General features: G+C 40.5%; 1 protein-coding gene and 1 long non-coding RNA gene across 3 annotated transcripts in view; one reads left to right on the top strand and one right to left on the bottom strand.

The window, feature by feature from the left end:
- Nucleotides 1-24,280, top strand: part of Fgf12 (fibroblast growth factor 12) — a 522,828-nt gene that overhangs the window by 160,410 nt on the left and 338,138 nt on the right. The window contains exon 1 of one of the 2 annotated variants that reach the window (XM_036203271.1): nucleotides 4,826-5,270. The exons of the other annotated variant lie outside the window; for it this stretch is intronic. Within the exon in view, the coding sequence (XP_036059164.1) occupies nucleotides 5,180-5,270 (91 nt within the window). The 5' untranslated portion in view covers nucleotides 4,826-5,179. Of the gene's footprint in view, nucleotides 1-4,825; nucleotides 5,271-24,280 lie in introns of those variants that run through there. 2 annotated transcript variants of the gene reach the window in all.
- Nucleotides 446-4,702, bottom strand: LOC118593757. Its single transcript, XR_004946303.1, has 4 exons — nucleotides 4,580-4,702; nucleotides 3,821-3,890; nucleotides 3,651-3,706; nucleotides 446-1,117 (listed from the first exon to the last, which is right to left on the bottom strand). It is a non-coding gene; the product is annotated as an uncharacterized LOC118593757 (long non-coding RNA).

Genomic DNA, 24,280 nt, shown 5'->3' with positions numbered 1-24,280 from the left:
GGGAGATGGCTGTCAGGGCTTCTTGGATTTAGAAATAATAACCAATAAATCCTGTAAGTCTCTGTTTATCTTGTCTGGATATGGACTTTTGGACTTTGGGGCATTTGTTTACATTCTTTCCTAGCCAAGAATATGGCTAAGAATCCTCTATGTCAATTCTAGCTTATTAAATTCTGTCATGGGCTAGCCAAAATGTCAACTCTTTATTTGTACAAGGCTTCGTGTCAAAAGCATGGCATCTCTCCTCTGTGGCCATAGGGGTGAGTGTCTCTCCCTCATGACTAGAAACTCCTGAAGGCCACCCTGTCTGGTTCGCCTTTGCACCTGTGGCTCCTGGACATGCATTTTCCTCAACAGAGTCAATGAGTGAAATGACACAAGCTCCAGGAAGGCTCTCACGGCCACAAACTCGTCCATGAGTACACTGTTCTAATCTCTCAAAATTAAGGAAGTGATTTAAAAACAGAAACTGCCCAAAGGCAACGGTATTCAAGGTATTCAATCAAAGCAGCCCCTAATACTAAACTACCTCAGCCACAGGACAATGACAGGGAGCCACAACCCACAGAAGAACCCTGTGTGAGACCATATGTATATAAATAATAAAGAAGTAAGTGGGGAGAGAGGGTAGTCTCTCAAAATGATTGCCAGTTTATTGAAGAAATCAAGGCTGTTTGAACTCACTGTTTGGCACTGAGTACAGTGACAGCTGTCACAGACAGGACCTGCCCATACATGTGGAAAGTGGCAGGTGAGAGTGGACGAGGAACAGGACATTGGTATGGCATGCTTTCTCAAGATAAAATTTAAAACAGACATTTATAATATAAAAACCTAGCAGACACAACTGGGCAACGTTAATGTCACTGATCGACAGCATGAATCCCCCTAATAGTGATGTATGGTTGAGGTTGGAGCAACACTGTCAACCTGTGTCAGTCTTCCCAAACGGAGTCACTGTCGACTAAGCATCAGGAACTGCCAAGGTGTTTCACAAGGTAGTCGACCGATGTTTGTGGAGATCAAGGTTTTGATAGACAAGGAAGGGTTGAGGGTCTGTCATGAGACTGGAGGACACTGAGGCTACTCGGGGATTAGTACAGGTCCCAGCTGAATCCTGAAACAGAAAGAATGGAGAGTAAGAGGAGCCCCTGTGAATGCTGATAAAGCTTGTAGTTTGTAGAGTTATCAGGCGCCAGTGTAAATATTCTGGGTTTAATGTTTGCAGCATTGTTAAATAAGCGGTGAATATTAGCAGAAGTTGGATAAATTGCACATAAATCCTGTGCTGTTTCAACTTTTGCACAGATTGAAATTCATTGCAACAAAGATAGCTAGATTCTGGGGATAGACATGAGATACAGGCATAGTTTGCTGCCTACAGTAGACAAGACAAACATACTGTTGCATGTCATACTGATTTCAGTCTTTTAGCTCACATGCTTGCTTGATTTGATGAGAGGGAGAAATAATTTGCTATCTACTTAATAGTCATTTATATACTCAGTAAAAATATGGGGACCTGACAAAGCCTTAATGGATTATTACTGATCTAATGTAGGGTTCCAAGAAGATAAATTCACTAGTTGCCAAACATGTGCAGATTCCTGTGTTTAATAGGAACCAAAATACCTTATATTAGCCACCATTTGAAAATGGCACCGCTCCCTCACACAATCATTAACTCATATAAACCTTAAGTAAATAACATTTTTGAAAAGTGAAAATTAGGTGTTCAAAATTTAAACAAGTTCACTTATGTACCAATATACTTAATTCTTATGAAGTAATATTAGGCCAGTCAGTGTACATTTCCAGTCCTAGCATTAGAGATGCTGAGGCAGGAGGATCCTAAGTTTTAAGCCATTATAGTTTTTACAGCAATATCTTATCTCCCCCAAATAGTGCTAAAATTATTTCATTGTGAAACCATATTGCTACGTTCAATGTTAGGATTGGTCCCAGGTATCACTTTGACTGGAAAATAGGAAGCATAGAAAACTGTAAAAGCCCCAGTGAGAGACAGAAAATACATAACTTAATGTTTACTCATCAAGGCAACTATATGTACTACATTCAAAATAAAATATCATTGCTACAAAAGGTCTGAGTTTGACTTAGAAATGAACAGAAAGAAAATTGAAAAGTTTTTGTCCAAACCAGCCTACCACTCTCCTGGCCTCTACACTTTTTATTTATTTTTTCTATATAACAGCACTGGTAAAGTGAATTCTTCTGAAGCCCTGCACATGATACTTTAGGGAAGCTGAACTGTGGTCACTGATGCCAATCACATGTGGAGGTACTTCCAGAAAAATCTGCTAGGTGTGGGAAAATATTTAAAAACAGTCCAAATAATAAAATTCTAGTGAGGGCCTCCCCTTGGGGCCCACTTTAATGAAACATGTATCATCTAAAGTAAAAGGTAAATCATGTTAAACTATGCTATGCTATCCAGTTTAAAGGGACTTCTGGTGCTTTGATAATGTGGCAGTGTGAATGCAACCCCTCAGTTTCTTTTTTCTTTGAGATGAGTATACCTGGTCCTAAGAATCATGGGCATGGTAGTATACACATGAGAGCAGGCCATCTGAATATTAACTGTGATGGCGTAGACTTCCCTGCCCTATTTTTTAAGGGGTTGTGGGGGTACAGGTTTAATGAGGGATCAGAAGATTCACACTTCAGTGCTTCCTGTTATAAGTAACAGAGCCACTACATTAGACCTAGAATCCAGAAAAGCTGACACTGGCACCTCACCTTCATAAATAATTAGAATCTTCAAATGCTTTCATGAGTCTCAGCCCATTGAATCCTTGTGACAACCTTCCCAGGTAGGCAGAGAGGCTTAGCATAAGCGCGAACGCATGCTCAGGTGTGTTTTAAATTTATGCACGGACTGCCTCACTCTGCTCAAGTTCCATTGAGAACCAAGGTCTCGTCCTTTTGATCCATTTGCTCTTTGTTGAACAATACCACTTCTCTCAAAGTGAAGCAGAAGCTCTGGGCTTTGGGTTCCAGAGCAGGAGGCCTCTACCGGAAAACTAGCACCCAGGGCTATTTTTAGGTGTTTTCCTCTGGCTAATTGTCTCTCCCTCCTTGGGGATTCTCCATGGGCAGAATCCCAGAAGAGCCAATTTTCTTACTAATTCCCGCAGAGATGGGAAAGAGGAAGGCCATGGCTGTTTGTTGCCTTGGGGCCTCAGAACCTTCTTGGTGATGACCAAGAAGAGAGTTTAGCATGATCTTCAAGGGTCTTGAAGTTCACAGAGATCTCTGCTCAAGTTACAGACCAATGAGACTAAGACAGGACATGGTGGGAGACTAGGGAGGATCTTCTTTGAGCCTTAGAACCATCCTAAATAGCCTTGTCTGGAGCTGATTTCTGAAAGGAGCTGAGGGTATGGAGCCAAGAGTGACCGAGGGCTCAAGAGGCCCTTCTACATATCCTGGCTTTCTTATACCACTTTTGAAAAGAAAAGGAATGTACCATGACAGTATGTGAATGTAACCCCTCTGTTTCTTTTTTTCTTTGAGATGAGTATACCTGGTCCTAAGAATCACCAGAATGTTAGTGTACACATGAGAGCAGGCCATCTGAATACTTAATTTCAACTTTTGGGAAACATAGGAAGACCAGCGGGGGTTACCTTAGAGGAGGTAAAGAGAGAGGGAGTGATGACAGCCATTTAGTCTTCTTTCCTTCCTGGAAAAACAAGTAGTGTTAGATGCCCTGGAGACTACGAATGGAAAGCGTTCAAGATGGTTTCTGACTCAGTGTCAGGGCCAAACTTCTAACAGGGTTTGTGCAGTGAATTACCTGGGGAGCCACTGAACTTCTTATCACCTGGATTGTGCAGGTCCTGGTATGTAAACTGCCATTCCCTGGGCTGTGAAAACAATCCAAAACTCTAAAGGAGGCAGCTAGCATGACAGTACTTATAACCAGAGCATTCTTAAGCCGCAGCAAGGGGTACATGAGACACTCAGCCATTAGTGATGAACTATCAACACCCTCAAGCCCCAAGAAGTTAATGTGTTGAAGATCACACAGCAAAGAGGAATTTGAATTCAGGCTTTCTCTCCAGTATCTGTGCTCTTAAAGATGTCTGTCCTTAAAGGTTCCTCTCTGCATAGGGATTTCATAGAGGGGGACGCTCTGTCCCATGGACATCACTATTTGAGTCCTTCTCTTATCCCATTTCCAAAAGGGACACTGATAATCTCTGGTAAGTGAGGGGCAAGACGCAAGCAAAGCAGCTGTTGTAAAGAAACGTGAGCCCTTTAACACCAAGCAGATCCTCCTAGGATCTGGCAGGGGCAGAGGATACCAGAATACTCTCGTCATAGTGAAGGGCTGGTGCTGTCTGCTTCTGCTTCACCCGCCCCTCTCCCTTTCCAACTCTCGTGTTCCAGCCAGGCTGCTCTTCCGATTGCGCCCATGCTAAACACGTCCAGGAGCCCGGAAGGCCAGGGACAAAACTGTCAGAAGCTGCCAACCCGCCCCCCACCCCCGCATTTCACACCCTCTTCCCCATCCTGATTTATGGAGAGGCGCCCAAGGTGGCAAAAGACTTACCCAAGGTCACAGCCCTATCCAGGAAATCCAGGAGTCCGGGGTCCCCACATCAGCACCCAGAGACCGCCTGAGCTCACTTTCTCACCACCCGCGCCCTGAAGCGCTCTCCATGCCACACCCCGCTTGCTTCCCGGTCCCCCGCCCCCCAGTCCCCCGAGTCGCTTCTGACGCTCGGCGGCGACCTCCCGGGTGCAGTCCTTCCTGCGGGCGTTCCCTTCCGCCGGATTCCCACGCCGCGCGCCACGCCCCCAGCCACCCGCCGCGGGGACCCCGAGGCAGCGGAGCCCCGGGTCGCGGGACCCGAAGGAGGCGCGACCCGCGGTGACGTCCTCCGCGCCGCGGCGGCGCCCGCACTCCCGCCTGCAGTGGGGCCGCCCTCCCGAAAGTCCCAAAGTGTCGCGCGGAGCCCGCTGAGGCGTGGCCGAGCCCGGGGGCCCCCCGGGAGGGCCGCCCCCGGCGGAGCCCCAGCCCGGCGAACGAGTTGCGCGGCTCCGGGACGTGCCATGGGCTCGGGACCCCGGCGCCCCGCGCAGGCCACCGCCCGATCGCAGGAGTAGCCAAGGTGGGCGGGGAGCCGGCCGACCCCGCGCGCGTCTCTCCATGAAGATTCTTGCGCTTTCTCTGAAGAAAGGAGTGCATATGCTGCAGTGCCTCTGTGGAAGGAGCCTGAGGTCCAGCGACAGCCCGAGCGGTGAGCCGACGTCCCCTCCCGGGCTGCCCACCGCGGGGAGCCCTGCGCCCAGAGGGCCCGCGACTTCCGAGCGCGCGCGTGTGTGCGCGTGTGCGCGTGTGTGTGAGTGTGTGTAGCCCTCGAGTCACCCGCGCTGTCGCCCCGCACCCGGGACACAGCCTGCGGGTCCGGGACTCGGGGAGCGGGAGGGACCGGCTCCCACACTTCCTCGCGCCTCAGCTGCTCCTTGTGACTTGCGAGGGCGGCCTGGGACTCACGGTTGTCCAGGGTCTCCTCGGAGAAGTTGCTGGTGCATTCATTCGGCTGCAGAGGGGACTTTAAACAGGTGGCTGGCAGACAGGTATCTTATTTTTCTTGCTTTGCCTGCAAGTGGACTTTTGGCGGTGGTTAAGTGGGTTACCTTTTCGGCGGCGAGGGAGCGATTTCTGTCCTTGGTGCTGAAGCGGGAGACTCCCAAGTAGCCTGGGACTTAGCCAATCTGCTCCCTTAAAGGAAAGCAAAGAAAAACTGATCTTTTGAGTAACCTGTGATGTTGAGAGAAATCGTTGAAACACTTAACGACTTCGACTTCGTAAAAAGCAAACTAGAGCCCAATAAGCCATTCTGTTCTGCAGAAGCCTTGCAAGACAGTGTGGCGCTTCGTGGCATTCTCTTCCTTTGTCTGACTCTTTCAAAAGATGAAAGTTCCCTTTAAATCAATCATCTATTAATCTTGCAAGCGCTAATTCAGTGTCTGCTCTCTTGGGTTGCTTTCTCAAGAGTGGAGGTGGGGTGTGAGGAGACAGGAAAGGCACCGAATTGTGCTTAAACAAGTGTCTCTGCAAGGGATGTATTTTTGATCTACAAACCCCAAATAACTATCAAATTCAACAACATTATAATAGCTTTTGTGTTTGAAACTTTGTGTGCTATTTCGGGGGGGACCTGATTCATTTGGTAATGGCACCTATTTTTACCCTGTTCTAGAGCTATGAAAATTATATTTGAGAATATATATATATATATATATATATATATATATATATATATATTCATTCATTCATTCATTCATCCTTTCTCAAACTTGGACTCACCAGTCAAAAAATAAAACTAGAAGCTAGTTTTCAAGAAACTGGAAAATTTAACTACGTAATATTTGTGGACATCCTTGTGAAATGAAATTGGTCATGTAATCTCATGTTTTACTTCCATGTAATCCTAGACTTTCTTTTTGATTTGTTACTGTGCCTGTGAGTTGCAGAAAGATCTCCCTACATTTTTTCGACTAAAAAGCTTTACAGTAAAGGCTTGCATCTTAATGGTATGTGACCCAGGAAACCTCTGGAGATGCATGCAAATACTGTTTCATTTCTCTTGGTTCACATTAAATAGAATGTAAATAGATTGTATGGAAAGGCATTCGCACCCTAGGTGTAAAATTTTAAGGCATGTGTGGTGTATAACTGAGCAAGGCACTTCCTCAGATAAAGCAAGGTAAAATCTTCAGACAACAGGCAGAGTTCGTTTCCCAAAGAGTAACAGCTGCAAATGGAAAGGGTGATCCGTGTGACTGGGTAGCGTGGGCTGCTGCAGGCATGGGGCTTACAAGTCAAGAGATCCAGTTATGAGGCAATTTCCATAAGTCACTCTACTTTTAAAAAGTCTTGGCTTTCATCTGAAAAAAATTAAAAGTGGAAATGCTGTTAGCTCTTGCCTGGTTCCTCTGTTTGTGACTTTACCTGCTTCTAACCTACGGTTCTTTAAGAAGGTAGTGTCTTATTTATACATGTAATTTTACTTAGTGACGTAAATATTTTATTGGGGGAATGAACACTCTAGAAATTTTTTTGTAAAAGGCTACAGGACCAAACAGGGAAGATGAAACCTCTACCCCAGTCTTTTCCTAACAGGGTAATATGTAGTTACTTGCCAAGAGAGAGTGTTTCTAGAATGATAGGGTCTTTATTTAAATTATTACTTGATAGAGCTTATGATTGTATGCAACTAACATAGCCTGGCTGTTTGTCAATTTGTGTACAAATCTAAATTACCACAATCATATTGCACACATTGTGGGTGGAATAACATGATTTAACAACACCTAAAGATTTAATTGAACTTTTGTATATCAGGTACCTCTCATGTACAATATGCTTAGCATGTTTATACATTGTCAGTGTGTTCTGTTTTAAATTGGTATCATTACTGTGGCTTCTTCCATTAGCATAACCTCATAGCAATTCTGCAGGTAATAGTGCTATGCCTAGTGATCTCATGTAAATTGGAGTAAAGAAACTGGAAAATTTTCATGAAGTGAATTTATAAAAACCAGGCTATGAAAGCACTGTAAGTTTTTAAATTTTGCCTGAAAGGAAATCAGAAACATTTTCAACAATGTCAGTATGTATTTCCAGTTGCATTCTAGGTATTTCCTCATTGCAGTTGAATTGATCACATACCTGAGGGGCATGGTATTCGATTTACTACAGTAGATTAAGAGATTCAACTTACATGTTCAAGCTTTGAAATTGTAAATGTTACATTTTTTGTTTATATTTTGTTAACTGTATGGGCCTAAAATTAAAATTAACCATTGGTTTTGAACTTTTCAGGGACATTTATCAGTCTTCCTTTCCTCTGTATTTTTGGACATTAATATCATGTCTAGTTTAGTAAGTCTACCACTGTATAAGTCCTTTGTACTTCAGAAGGACAGAGATGATGGGAACACGTGGAAGGCAGTCTTAATACATGGTGAAGTCAGTTGCTCAAGGCTAAATTCCCAGCCTCTTTCATTACTCGGGTTTTGTTCTTTTTCTCATTTAAGCAATTTTTTTTTAAAGCATATGGAGCCAGCCTATTAAAAGGTCGATTAGAAGCTTAAAAATCTAAACATCTCTGTTTAGAGAATGTGACATTTCTATGAGATTGATGAATTAAAAGGGCTTTTAAAGAGAGAGTGTGACACAAAGAGATGGGGCTTTCATAAAGAAACAGGCACTGAAGGGTGGTGATCAAAACACATTCCTCTGCAGATGAGTGTGGAAAAGCCTTGGAGTCCCACCAATGAGTTTAGGGCTACCGGCTTCTCCCTGTAGCAGGGTCCATTCTGATTTTGTAGAGGAGCAAAATCTGCCCTAACACCCAGGGACCTGCTGGGAGTTGGTCCCCAGTGGAGGAGTAAGGTAAGTGTATGGGTTGGTGTGTATGCATGTGCTTGCTTGCTTTAGTTGTTACTAAATTATTCTAGAAAAGCCACATGGAAGTGATGGCTGTGACTCTTCTGCCATAAGCAGTAAGGGAGGGGCTTCCCAGCTTGGCAGAGTGAAGGGTTATCAGATGTCAAGAGTTGGAGCCCTTCAAGAACATCTAGTTTCCTTGATATGGAATTCCAAAACCCTGGGTAAGCATAACTCATCCATTGAGCCTGACAAAGGGACATACTTAGAACTCACAGTAGCACTGTTTTCAAGTATCTTGCAGACATCCAAATGAAAATTACCCACTAATAGACAAGGTGTCTCAGACACTGTGCATCAGGTTTGGGTATCTAGACTATGATTTTTCTACAGGGCAGTGAAATGATTCAAGGAAGGATATTTGTTTACCATATGGTTATTGTTCATAAGCTGATTTCCTATCAAGATAGCGGCATCCAAAACATTAGCTGTTATGTGTTTGTGTGTGTTGTGATATATGTTTATGCGTCTGTGGGCATGCTTTTGTGTGTGTGAGTACAGGCATTCCTATGCCATGGCCTTCATGTGAAGGTCAGAAGATATCCTCGTGTCTAGCCTTGCTTTCCTTCCCTCTTGTTTTAGATGGAGTCTCTTTGTTGTTTTTCCATTGTGTGTAGCAGGCTAGCTGGCCCATGAACATCCAGGGGATTCTCCTGTCCCAGCTCCCTATCTCTCCATAGGGGCGCTAAGATCATAGATACTCAAGTTGTATCCAGTGTTTACATGGCTTCTAGAGATTCAAACTCAGACTCTCAGGTTTGCGCAGTCAATACTTTCATACGCTGTATATTCTTTCCAGCATCAACATTAGAGAACTATTGAAAATGTTGCTCTCTAAGCTTTTTTTTTTTCTTCAAAGGTAAAAGTGACTGATATCAACCATTAGTACAAATGGAAATAATATATTTTGTACTTGAGAAAATTTTGAATTCAACTTAATCTTTTTTGAAAATTATCAGGAAATCCAATGGGCTGTCAGTATAGCCCAGTGGTAGAGTGGTTACCCTTGTTTGTTTGAGGTCCTGGATTCAATGTCCAGTAAAACACACACACACACACACACACACACACACACACACACACACACACACACACACAAGAATCTACTAAATTTAAAAAGAAAATGAATGACAAAATCTACCTTTTGAGGACAGTTGTTTATAGTTTCTTATGGCATTTACTTTTCAATTTTTGAATTTCACATTAGGTTTTTAAAGTCAGTGCCAGAAAACTCAAGAAGATGTTGCTTATTACTGGTTAACTTGTTTTAGATAGTCCATTGTCTACTGTGTATTAATGTAGTATCATTAGGAACCTTATGTCATTTTCTAGAGCCATTATAGATTTATAACAAAATTGGAAGGAAGCTAAAGAGGTGTCTTATGAACTCCAGCACTCACAAGTGCCTGGTCTCTTCTGCTTGCACCATCTCTCATCAGAGTGGCTCATCTGTTGCAATACATGAAGTTGCACTGGCACTGTGTATTTTCTGTTGGGTGTATACATTCTGTAGGTTTGGGTAATGACATATCTCTACCATTATAGTGTCACTCAGAGTTTTACTGTCCCCAAAATCTGTTCCCCAATGACTCACCTCCCTTAACTGCTAAAAGCCACTGGTTTAAAAAGAAACTATCTTCATAGTTTTACCTTTATTAGAATATCATATTGTTGTAGTAACATAGTATGCAGTCTTCTGAAAGTGGCTTCTTTTGCTTAATCAACATTTAAATTTCTTTCATTTTCATTTCATGCCTTGTCAGTTCATTTCTTCCTAACTCTGAAGGATATTCCATTGTTGGCATGTAAGACAATTTATTTATTCATTCACCTAGCAGGGGATATTTTGGCAGTTTAAAGTTTGAGAAATAATGAATGGAGTTGCTATAAACATCAATGTACATGCTTTTGTGTGAACATAAAATTTCCATTCATTTGGGCAAATACCTATTGTTGGATTATGTAATAAAAGAAATTTGACTTTGTAAGGAAAAATCAACAACAGCTATGGTATTTTGCACTCTGACCCTCAAGGAGTGCACACTTTTCCTTATCCTTGCCTGAATTTGTTGTTGTAAATGTGTTGGATTTTTTTGGCAGTCTCATAGGTGTCTAGTCATATCCTTTTGCTTTGATTTGAAATTCTCTGATAGTATGTCCTGTTGGGCATCTTTCCAAATGATTGTGCACCATTTGCATATTTTCTTTGTTGAGATGTCCTGGTGACTTCAGGTTTTTTTTTTGTTTTTGTTTTTGTTTTGTTTTTTGTTTTGTTTGTTTTGTTTTGTTTTGTTTTTTTATTGAAACAGGATTGCTTACTGTCTTACTATGGAGTTGTCATTAACATCTTTCACGCAACACTTTGGGTTCCTCTTCTGGGGAACATTGTCAGATCTATTACTTACTCTTCTGCTGTTGTCACAAAACACATTACTGACAGCAATTTAGAGAAGAGATTATTTGGGATTCTAGCGGGATAAGAGTCCGTCATGGCAAGGAGGTATGACAACAAGTGACAGGCTTGGTGGCAGAAGCAGGGCTTTGAGAGCTCTTACAGCTTCCAAGCTCTAAACTCCCAGACACCTTCCGCAGTGACATGCTTCTTTCTGCAAGGCCACACCTCCTAGACTTCCCTACACAAGACCCGCTGGGAACCCAGTACTCAAGTACTAGAACCTATGGGGGATACTTCCCATTTTAAAACACTTCAGATATCTTTATTCCACCCTCATGAAGTTAAGTGTGCCCATTTGATTAGTAATGGCTAAAGAAATGTGAGCAGGTGACACACTGGTACACGGAAACTCTAATAGCGCAATGCACTTCATTTTTTTTTTTCTTTCTGTTGCTGGTGGTGGTTGTTGGTGATGTTCAGGGTAGTGGTTATTGCATTAGTCTGTGTCCCTGAGCGTCTGTTGTTAATAGAACCCACTGCACGATCTTTGATGGACATTTAATAGAAATGAGATGTTAAAGCCATATTCATAATTTCCTTTTAAAGGTAGTTTCTTATCTGCCCTATTCTGATTGATAAGCAATGTTGCTTAAAATAACAGTTAGTGTAATGTTAGGGAGTCATGTTTAGGGTTCTTCCCAGTCAAAACAATCTAGTTTCTTCCTGATATCTTCTGTAGTATTTAATGAATATATGTGTTGGCTTCCATTCACAGTATTTTAATAGTTAGTGTATTATGCCACAGTCTTAAGCTTTGTTATCTTTCAATAAGCTAGCAGGTACTCTTAGCATGGCTGATACATTATTCCTTTACCATTGTACCAATTCTTCACTGATGTCCCCCAAACACTTTGTGATTACTCTTTTATACTTGTGATTTCATTGTAACTCTTTAAGGGATGAAGCTGATATTTTTTACTTACCTAGAAATGTGAAATTCTGATGCCCCCAATCATATCTGGATAAGCAAAAACTCACTGTGTCGCTTAAAGCAGTGACAGTTTATAGTAGTTTTGCAGGCAAGTAAACAAGGTAAGTGCAAGTAAACACTGTGTTTCTCCCGTAATTTTGGACACTCAGACAAGGTGCATTGGGGGAAGAAACCCAGTGCAGTTCTTCATGGGGAAGGGATCAGGTTCAATGTTGTCCTCATCTGGGTCATGGATCAGCACTGTGTTTTTCTGGCTCTGTGTAAAGTACAGCAGAAGAGAGGAAGCAAGCCAGACCTTTTCTGAAGCCTAGAATACTTGTATCAAGCCAATTATCTCTCTGCAAAAGGCTCCATTCCCTTTTTTGTCTGCTATTCTCTTTCCAAGGGTAGAAAGTTATACATGTTATGCCCTCAGGGATTTCTGCTTTGATATTTCAATTCAGCAAAAAATCTTGGGTACACTGTGTATGAGATGCTCATAGAGACTCAGCAGGAAGAGACATACATGAAAACAAAGAGCGTGATACAATGAAGGATGAAATAAATGCCCAAGCAAAGGACTCAGGAGCCTTTGCTTATTTCGCTTCAACCAAGCTTTATGAGATTTAATGACAAGGATCACATCGAAGAAGGAAAAGTCCATTTGGCTCAAGATTCATGTTAATCTTCCTGAGTTTCTAAAGCACCTAAGCATTCAAAAAGCCGTGCTGGGGTATACAAATTAGCAGCTGTGGTTCAAGGAGCAGGGGGTAACAACTCCACATTCCCTTTTGGAAATAATGTTTTTGAATAAAAAAAAAAAAACCCAACACTTTAAGGAGTATTTCTTTTATAAACATAGTTGACCTACACCTCAATTTAAATTTACTTAGCATTGCCCAGGGTCACATGTTCCTCCTAGTTATTTATATCTCTCTCACCTCTGCCCATACATCAACATGTCCATTTATCTAGGGCCAGATAAAGTTCATCAGCTTCTTACAGAGGTACAAATTCTAATCTGTGACTCCAGAGGAACAACTGGGGAATACTTACAGATGTGCTCCCTTGATTTCTGTTGAATGTCTTACATAGTGTTTTACTCTTTTCGCTTTGTTCAGCTTGGTGCATACAATTGCTTTATTTGTGCCATGTTATTTTCTCTGCACCATGTTTCAAATGTCATGTCAGAGCATCTCTTCCAATGCCATTCAATACTGGACATCTCAGACTCTTCTGATGCCCAATCAGAGATGCTGTGAACCTGCCCAGACAATCTCTCTTGCTGAAATGATTTTTCTTGTTTATACATAGGCTTCTAGTACCATCCTACCCCCTCCACTCATTACTGTTTATAGAAACGAAGGCATTGCAGTTGGTGTCACTGATTGCCCACGTTGTTGCTTCAATGAAGCCAGCTGGGATGCGATTGCATGGTCTTTAAATAAAACTTAGCGGCACAAAATGAATCTCCTTTTTGAGGGGAGAGGGGTTGGTGCTAGCTGCATTGCTTTCTAAAGCACTAATTATTTGCTTAACTTGGAGAAGCTTGAGAACTGACTCTCTATGTTAGCTTGGCTGCTGACCTTGACCCTCAAAGTCTTGATTCTCAAAGTCTTAGTGGTCCTCTCCTTACCTAGCACTCTGCACACAATGCGTTGACTAAAGACTGTGGATGTGCCAATTGTTCTAGCTAATAATTAATTAATCAGAAGATTAATTGCAATGAGGAATTTGGGGCAGTAAATGTCTGTGCTAAGCATACAACAGTCCTACATTCACAAGCAGCATGGAGATCGTGGAAGTGAGGAGAGGTAGAACAAAAAGTTGCTGTTGCATTTTCAGAATCCGCTACAGTATGGACACTGAGTAACAGTAACACTTCCTGCAGCTGCTTCATTTGTGAGTCTCATTGGGACATTGGCAGGGCAGCAGATCCTTCATAGACACTTGATACAAACTGGGACATTAGGTCTTTTCCAGGTAGACATTTATCTGTCTATGTACCTTTCTTTGTTTCATCTTGAAAAATAAAATAATTTTGAGACAGGATCTTATTCTGTAGCCCAGGATGGCCTGGGATTCAGCATTTATTTTAGGCTATCCTTTGATCCATTGTGACCTTCCTGCCTCAGCCTTCCAGATGCTGGAATTACACACAGGAGCAAATATATCTCTTCCCGCAAATTTAAACTTTTAAGAACAATTTTACCTCTATAAAGCACCTGTGTGTGTGTATGTATTTGTGGGTAGAATTCATTCAATATTGCTAATGACAGTTACCTTTGGAGAGTGATGGGACAGACAGAAGACTTGCTTTGCACTTTATAATGTGTCCCCTTTAAAAAAAGCCTCATGGCTTGGTTTTCATATTATATGGTTTTTGGTCATAGAAGAAAGCATTGACCATATGAAGACTGTGTATCATTTGCATTTTAAAAAGTAAGTATATATTAAAAATATATGTATATATTAAAAGTACTAATGGATGTGTGGTTTTCATAAGACTGTCCTAAATATAACTTTTAATTACTGAATAGAATGCCATCACTTGTATCTGTTATTATTATAATAATTGTTATTGTGTATTCATCCAATACTCACTTTCTATGCCTTTAGATTTTGCTGTGGGAAATATTTTGGCATAGAAATCTTGTGTACTGTGGGCTGAGGTAACAATTTGAGTAATAACATTTATTTCTCCCCTGTGTTTAATCCTGAGTTCAAAACAACTAAGGAGGTACATAAAGTTGTCCAATAGATGCCATTATATGTATTCATCTCATCTTGGATTGCCACCTTGGAGGTTGCAGACTCATTAAGCACAAATGTAGTAGCTTTTTTCTAAGGAGAATCTTGGTATGTCATAAAATTCCCTAGAGCACAGAGTAGATCCAGTCTCATTTATGTTGAGTCTCCAGAATGGCTAGAAGAGATTTTGGATTCAGCATCTACCTATGAAGGCATGCGTAGGAACCCAGTCAGCTGCCCAGAGAGTGTGCATCCCATGGGCAAGACAATCCACACATAGAGGGAATACACAAGAGGCTGAATCACATTGCTACATTTCCCCCTTCCTTCCTTGGTCATTCATAATTTTTTTCTGCCTTGCCAAAGAGTGAGGTGGATAGAAGGGCATGCTGTCTCATTACAGGACTGAAGAAAAGGCAGAGGCCCTTGCTTTTTTTTCAGGCCAAAATGGAAATGGAGAATAAGGGAGGATGAAAGTTAGCTTTTATAGTATGTAACTTTCCAATATATGAGTAGTCTTGGGGGTGGGGATTGGCATGTCTTCCAGGGCCTACACTCCTGCTAGTCACATGGTATTTTCCTTACAGCTTTCTATTAGTTGTATTTTCTCTATGATGCAATATATATATGTATCTTTAAATTTTTTATTAGGTCAAAAAACCATATCTTTTGTACTCCCTGATAGATTTGTTTACCTCAATTTCTTGTTCTTTTTACTATATGCATGGAAATACATTTTCATTTTGTTATTTGAGTTTTAAAAATGCAGCAACCTTCTGTTATGGGGCTGCTCTGAGACACACACACGATTTGTAACTAAATACTTTATTTTCCTAAATAATTTTTATCATGTTATTTTGGGTGAGATGTTTATGTAGCCAACTTTTCTCTTGTTGCTGAGAAAGTAGAACTTTCAGTTTTGCTCATGATGGAGGATATGAGATAACGCCATATTGGGCTAACTTTCTAGTCTAGTACTTGAAAATGAGGGGAAAGTCATTGTTATCTATTCTTGATTTTAATTTCTAGTTATTCCACAGAGGTACATCTTTCTTATAATGTTCTAAAGGTCTGAATGTCAAGAGTGTAAACATGGACTTCTTCCTTAAAAACCTTTAAACTTCACAAGTTAATTCTAATGACCTAAAAATACAGACAACCAAAACCAATATAAAAATTGTCTGTGAGCCCATACCAAATAACTCCTATCTCATTTAATATTCTTTTGCTCATTTATAAAATGATATTACACAGTATGCTAGTCTGTAATTATTCTCTTTTTTTTAACCCAACAGATTTTTTTCATATGATATATTCTCATTATAGTTTCCCTTCCCCTAATTCCTCCTAGATCCTTGCCACATCCCCTTCCAACTGAACCAACATCCTTTAAGTCTCTTATTAGAAAACAAACAGGCACCTAAAGAACAAGAATAAAGTAATATGAGATTATATATATAAATTAAAATTTTTAAAAATTGAAAAATAATGAAAAAATTTTAAATTAAAAATAAATAAATAAATAAATAAATAAATATTTAAAATTATAAATAAATAAATGCCCTGACTAAACATTATGAGACAGAGAACCTCCAAAGATGCCATTAAGTTTCTTTTCTATTGGCTATCTACTGCTGGGCATGGGGCCTGCCCTTAAGACTGGTGTGCATATCCAGTGAAAATCAGTTGGAGAGAGATAACTTCTCATTTGCAAGTGGTTATCAATTGGAGACTGCTTTTGGGTTATGGATAGGGGCTTGTACTTCTCTCTAGGCTGGGACCCATCTGGTGTAGAGACCTGAGCAGGCCCTGTGCATGCTGCCTCGGCCTCTATGAGATCATGTACACAACGATCCTGCTATGTTTAGAAAGTCTTGTTTTCTTGCTGTCTTTCAACCCCACTGGCTCTTACACCCTCCATCTTCTCTTCCACAGACTTCCCTGATCCCTGAGGGGAGGGATGTGGTGGAGGCATCCCATTGGGGACTGAGTGTTTCAAGGTCTCTATCTCTGCATATTCTCTAGCTGGGCGACTCTGTATTTGTTTCAATCTACTGCAGAAGAAAGCTTCTCTTATGGTGGCTGAGAATGGTGCTGATCTATGAATACAGCAGAAAGTCATTAGGAGGCATTTTATTGTTATGTTCCTTTAGCAGAATAGTAGTATGTGATTTCCCCCAAGTCCATGGGCTATCCATTCTTGTGTTCTTGGCCACTGAGCAGTGCTGGGGATGGGTCCCATGTCATAGAATGGGCCTTCAATCCAATTAGATAGTGGTTGGTGACTCCCATAAGCTTTGTGCCACTACTGCACTGGTGCATCTTGTAGGGCGGTCATCATTATAGATCAAAGAGTTTGTAGCTGGATTGGTGCTTACTTTCCTCCTTTGGTAGCATGCAGAGTACCTTCCAGCACCATGAACACTATTCAGTAGGGGGTGAAAGCTCTAGTTAGACTCTAGCTTAACTTGTCCATGTTAATTGAGTTGTGTAGGTGTTATCTTCTATAAGTTTTTAAAATATAACATTATATCACCAGTGTTCATCATATTAAAATACCCCTTTAAAATGATTTGACTAGTTGCACAGTGTTCATTTAGGTAGCACAGCAAATTTAACAAATCTGTGTGTGTATGTGTGTGCGTGTGTATTCTATGTTATCTATCTGTTCATTTATTTATCTGTTATCATCTATATCTCGCTCAACCTACTATCCTACTATCTCCCTTAGGGTGGCAGTTTCCCTTACCTTCACTCTGATATGTAGTGCTCCATATGGATTTCTGTCACCTATAAGGAACACACACACATACACACACACATACACACACACACACACACACACACACACTCATAAATCTGTTGATTAAAGAAATTATTTTATTTTTCAGGAATAAAATCATTAAAGGTACAACTTTGGGTGTTGATGCCTGATTTATTGGAAACAGGATGCCCTTAGTACCCAATAACTTGGGATGAACAGCATTCTACATGCAGTCTTAGAGGAGGGTAAAAGGTATTTTACAGACAGCTAATCTTCCTTTGACTTGGACCAATTCTTGGGTTACCTTCTCTTTTTCTGCTAGTCCCTAGGAATTGGACTGTGTACTTACCTGTTCCCCTGTCCTTTAGCTTCTGTTCTTTGCCATGGAACACCTCTAACTGTGTCTATTATTTTTCTTATTCCTTCTAGTTTGAAAGGGAACATAGAGCACATTTGAAATTTTCGTTGTTAGAGACAGAAGAAAATAAGATAGTTGATTTAAAAATTGCCCGAGGTTGCTATTCTCTTCTTGAGCTCCTTAGACACTGTGGTGATGAATGGAGAGAGGCTAGATAAAATAAGGAGTCCATACAGTGTGCCAAAGGGTAGAGGCAAGCAGAAGAGAAGCCTAAGGGGTGCGTAAAAGACAATTCAAATTGCAGGTGCAATTTTAAGGAGGACCAGTTGCTCTACAAATTGCGATACTATGAATTATAGATTCCTGCCTGTGTTTAAATACAGCAGACCACAATTTCAAGGAGCAATTGAAGGAAAAAACATGGAAGTCCTAAGGACCTGTGCTTAAAGAAGGGGTAATAATGAGGAAAATTCTTTGTGAGTCATGTAGACGGCAGGAACTGAGAGAGTGAGAGCTGCCTTGTTTATGCATTTTACCCTGTAAGAAAAAATAGAGTGAAGATGAACAGTCTTATTAAATAAGAAACACAGAGCCAAATGCAGAGTTAAAAGCCAAAGAGGTCAGAGCAGTAGCTAAGAGCTAAAAAACCTTTCTTACCCTTCACTGCTGCTGCTGTCCTTCCTCTCAGCAAGAGACCTACTTCTGTGTGTCTGTCCTTTTTATTGACTTTCTCTTCTGCCTTCTTATTGGTTGTAAACCCAACCACACAACCTCCTCGTCACCGTCTCTCTGTACAGAGCTCCAGGTCTTCTATTATTGGTATTGCGATTAAAGGCATGTGTCTCCATGCTGGCTGTATTCTTGAACACACAAAGATCCCCCTAGCTCTGCCTCCCAAGTGCTGGGATTAAAGGCGTGCACCACCACTGTCCAGCTTCTGCTGTGGCTTGCTATTAGCTCTGACCCCCCAGGCAACTTTATTTATTAATATACAAATAAAATCACATTTCAGTACAAATAAAATATCACCATAATAGAGGAATATTGGAAGAAACTCCCAGGATCATGGATAAGGATTCAAAGCTAAGAGTAAATAAGAGATGCAGCTCACTGAAATTTAGGACTTGAATTGACCCAATAAGATACCCAGCTTGTGACCTCAAGGTCACTCAGTGGTTCTCCAAACATACATTGGAAGACAGTGGGAGACTTACTTTGTGTACTTCAAAAAAAGGCTTTGGTCCAACTGTCACAGGCTGTGTGGCCCTGGGGGAGTTGCTTGTCATTTGGGAGCTCCAGTAAGAAGTAGAGCCTAGTGATATGGCTTCCTGTCAGCAACAGATTCCTTATGTTTTGTCCACAAGGCTTACCTCTGTGCCCTTCTGGTCATGTGGTCAGTACAGAACTTCTCCTGCTACTGTTATTCTTACTGTCTACCCTTCCCAGTGCCATGAGATACCAGTTGGAGGCTGTAAGTGTCTAACTTATTCTGAGTTATTCCTTCTCTTGACTATAGTAAAGAACCATACAACTATTAAATCTTAGAATATGTTTATAATTTTGTTCTGTATGTTGAACTTTGCGGTATTAAGATGAGCCTTTATTCTCATAAAAACTCACCACTGCTTATATTTAGCCAATTTGTCACATTTTCTGTTCCATTGAACTATCACTGTAATAGTCTCAAAAATATGGAAAAAATCCCAAATTTGCCTTGATTGATAGAGAAAGATTTAAAATAGCATTAAGACCAGGTGTGGCTCATGCCTATAATTCTGCCCCTCAGAGGCTATGGCAGAAGAATTGAGATTTGAAACCGTTTTAGGCTACATAATAAATTCCAGGCCCTCTTGGGATACAGATTGTGGTCCAGTCTCAACAACAACATATCAGTAGAATAAAATAAAATAAAGTAAAGTAAAGTAAAATAAAATAAAATAAAATAATGTTGGGAATAACTCATCTGTAAAGATATAGTGAGTGACATTATGTGACTTTGAATAATGGAATTTGGGGAATTAGCCTAGTAGCAATAACATTAGTTGTCCTTGATGCCTGTCTTATTCTTAATATGATGCTCAGTACTGACCTCTTTTACACATACACATACTGAAAGCTTTACCTATATATATGACACCTCTTCCAGTCCTGCCTCTCTGAACATGATTCCTGAGAAAACCTTGTGTATAGCAAGCTCACAGAAGTGTCCAGGAAGGTCTTTTGCTACTACAGAGGGCTTGCTGTCCCAGAGGTAAGCTTCCTAGACACTTCTCTTTAATGGTGTTCTGTCTCTGCATGGTGAGTATTCTTTGTCTCCCTCAGCAATTAGGCAAAGTTCCACTTCCTGAGAGAAATTATCCCTACTCCTGCTCCAAGGGTCATTGCTTTTCTTACTGAAGATGCCTGTGACTAGAACATCATATCATCTGAGGCACACTCACTCACATGATAAGATTAGGAGAAACAATCATAGTAGTTACAGAACATTCCTAAGTCTTTGCATCATCCCATTTTAAATACCAGATACTAGAAGTATGTTGTGGAGCACAGTACTTTCTATCTTCTTTCTCTCTGAGTAGACTGAAAAGAGGCCTTGTGTGCCATAGTACGCCTAGCATGTTCTTTTCATATGCCCTTTGGACAAGAAACACAGGTCTTTCAAGACTAAGAAACACAGATCTTTCAAATATAACAGTATTAGTGAAAATTAAAAATTTAAAAACTTGATTCACCTCAGAATATATCCAAGTATTGAACAAAGTCTCTAACATCTTGGAAAAATTAGCTACAAGATGGTGGTAGCAGGAATTCTAAGAATGAAGAGTAAGAAAATGACTTATATATGGTTTGGGAGCTTCTAAAACAGAGATCTTCTCAAAACAAAACATAGGTCATCACAAGACAGATGCCCACTCTCTACCCGAGGTCATGAAATTTACAAGCCACCAAAATGTGTTTATCAAGCTAGAAGAAGCTTGCCCTCATAGGTTATACTGAAAAGTATTTGGAACAAAACAAAGTCAATTTAGTTGAGCACTGTATTAATTTATACATTCACAGTCAACAATATTAACACCCACACCATGTGCTAAATAGTGAGCTTGCATTAACCGCATTGTACAAGGATTTATATTTTGATAAATTAGAAAATATATTTAGTACAGATGATCCTTACTTTAAAAAACAAGTCAATTTTAGTCAGCATTGTCTTTATTCTAGAAGAGAAACTGTTGAATGCAGAGCAGGGGTAACTTTTCCCTGGTAATTTCCCTTTTTTGTTATCTTCTTCGACAGTTACTCTGGCTCTTGAGATTGTTTGCATGTGCTCAGTTAATTGAGCTGATTGAATAGCTTGTTTTTCTCACTAGACAGAATATTCTAGTAGTCAACATTAAGCTAAGTAGCCTTAGTGGAATCATCATTATGATTCTGTTTTCCAAACTGCAATACTTGTGGATTCCATGACCTCAAGAAGAAATGGTATGCATGACACTGGAAATAACAGAAGGGATATGTGACAATATTTTTCTAGACTCAAAATGTGGTGGTCACTAACTACTATAATAAACTTTGACAAACAGATTGAAGAAGGTGATAATTTTATGCCATCTTTATTCCTTATTTGATGAAGATTTCAAGCATTACTGATAGAATTAAAGTCTTTAGGACCTGTCCCTGGCTTCTGTTCCCACGTCCCTTATATAGCACTCCTATGGTGTTTATGTCCCTCCAGTCCACACATTTATATACTTCATACATCCCAGAAGCGGAACTTTGATGTTTTTTTCTAGAATGGATATGAATAGGTGGACTTTTTACTTTTGCTGAGTCTTTCACCCTCCTCCCCCTCTCCCTGGAATTGCAAATAAACTCACTTTGTTATCCTACCTTTTAAATTAGGAAGGGGTGCTTCTTGGTTGGCATGGGACTAGAGTAAGCACTTGAGATTGAAGCAAAAACCTCTAGGGTTGGGAAGAAAAAAAATAAAAGGAATAAGGCAGCAAAAAATGACCAATGATGTCAGATCTGAGTTTAATCCACCTAGGTCTCCTTAGCAAACTCCTTCTAATTGAAATTAGCCAGTTTGCTCAAACCAGGTTTGCATTCTAAGGCATTCATTAGAAATAAGCTGGTTTTTATTCTGATTGTTCTACCTATCTCATGAGACTATTCTTTGGGGGCAATCACCATCAGTTCCCCTGCAGTCTCCTGCTAATATATATATCGCACAAGTGTTAGCCAACTAAGACAACATCTGGGTAGTAACCTTGTAATGCAGAACGACCAGATATCATGTTATGTTGAGAGTGTAAGTGATTCAAAATTCAGTGAATCATAATACTGAGTGCTAGCAGCAACTGTGGGAATGGGCACCCTCTATTAATGGGGGGAATGCATAGACTGAGGCCTGGCAAGTTTGAATGGATGTGCAAAGCCCCTTTGTGCACAGTGCCTGATGTTTGAATGTAGGCTTTTAACCCTTATTGCATTCATGACTGGAGACTAATAGCTGGGTGGAAACCTGGTTCTTTCATTTACTCAATTTAGGGAAGTAGTGAATTTCTCAGCTGTGTGAGGATCATGATCCTCATTTATAAAGTGATCATGTTTATCCTCCCTTTCACTGAAATATTGTTGGGAGAGCTCAGCTTGATAGAGTGATTAGTGGCCCACAGATAGCTTATTTGGTACAGAGAGAGTTTTGGTAGAATCTGCTTGCTCAAAAATAAGCACAGCCTTCCTTACTACTTTATTGTGAAACTGCTCGAAGAAAATGCTTTTCCATCAAATAATACATTTTCATTCTACAGCATAAAGTGGGATAACATGATAACAGTTAAGGAGTTTTGTTGATTCAAACTCACTTTACATTCTTGCACTAACAACTAATAGCTACAGTGTATGTGGAAATGAGCTTTAACATCCAGACCAACTTATGTTATTGAGTGCTTGTATTCCTTTTAGGTGAGACAAACACATTAATGAATAGCAATGACTAGCAGCAACAATAACAACAACAACAAAAGACACAAAAGGAACTAGTGAAAACTCATATGTACAATAGCAATTTAGCAGATACTATACCATGGGTTTCCTACTGTGTATTAGAATTTGGGCATAAATCAATACATGCTTCAAGAAGGTCATAATATGGCAATGTTCAAAACCGAACCCAAACAAGCCAAGACAAAAAAATCTTAAGGACTAAAGGAAAGAACAACTTACTCCAGAGGCAAAGAACCATGATAGTTCCTCTGAATGGTAATGGTGGTGGTGATAGTACATGCATGTGTACGTGTGTGTGTGTATGTGTGTGTGTGTGTGTGTGTGTGTGTGTACCTATACGAATGCATGCGTGTGTGTTTGCAGTCAGAGAGGGTAATTATTGAAGGTAGATGGTATCTGAGCTACATTAAAAATTAAGGGTAACCTACCTGGCATAGAACATGATAAGAAAAAAAAAGCATTTTTTTAAAAGGGGGGATAGGGAGGTACCAGAGCCAGAGCCAGAGCCAAGAAGGAGTGTGTGCTGCATGCTTGTGATGGACGTGTTTTCCCATTCATTTCTATTCATTTATTGATGACCTACTTTTTTTCCCATGCACTATTCTAATTGTGGGGGTTTGGCATCAAGCAAAGTGATTTCTATTTTGAGTCCTACTTTCTAGTGCAGAAGTAAATCAATAAATAAGTAAACAACTTCTATGCATGTAAGATAATGTTGGTTGGTACTAAGTGCTGTAAAGAGAAATAAATCCATTAAGGGGATAGTCAGGGAAAGGAAGAACTTTCCAGACAGATCACATTTTTTGAAGGAATTATCAAAGGCAGTAGGAGAGCAAGCCTTCAGATGTGTTGAGAAATCCTGCCCCCATTGCAAGAAACAAGAGGAGGGGAAAGCTGGGCACAGCTGAGGGACAGCACACAGCAGAGTGGATGAGCAAAGCAAGGGAGAAGGGCAGGAGGAGAGGTTAGTTGTGGTCCTTTGGGCTGTGGCAAGCACTTTGAAATTTATTTTGAGGACTGTGTGGTACCAGGGTTTATCATTGAAGGTACCTTAAATGGGTCTCTGTGGCTATAGTATGAAAATAGACAGTGATAGGGAGACAGTTTTGTTCATGATTACAGACTCTTTGGTGAAATCTGTCGAATAGACTAAACTGTGTAAGGTGGTGATGTGTGGTCTGAGTCAGGATGTATTAAAACACAACTGACAGAATTTGATAACTGATTAGCAATGGAACTTGAGGAGTAGAGAAGGATCAAAGTTGACTCAAGTAGTTAGGCTTGAGCATTAGCTGAAGAGTGACATCTTTTGCAATGAAAATAGAATATAGTAATATTATACAGCAACAACTAGAATAGTCTACTGTGAATGTGTAGTATTTTAGGTTAGAGAGCTACATTTAGTCCATTTGGGGTTAGAATTGCAAGATATGACATTGGGTCATAAACATTGGTTCTCCTATATTTAACTACCAGAAATGAAATATTCCCAAAGAGACACAGATGAGTAACTAGAGTATGGAGAAAATTCAGAAGACCCATAAAGG

Source organism: Onychomys torridus, chromosome 12 (genome assembly GCF_903995425.1).
Source record: "Onychomys torridus chromosome 12, mOncTor1.1, whole genome shotgun sequence".
Taxonomy (NCBI): domain Eukaryota; kingdom Metazoa; phylum Chordata; class Mammalia; order Rodentia; family Cricetidae; genus Onychomys; species Onychomys torridus.
Note: the sequence above shows the minus strand (reverse complement) of the source record. Positions and strands in the feature narration are given on the sequence as shown.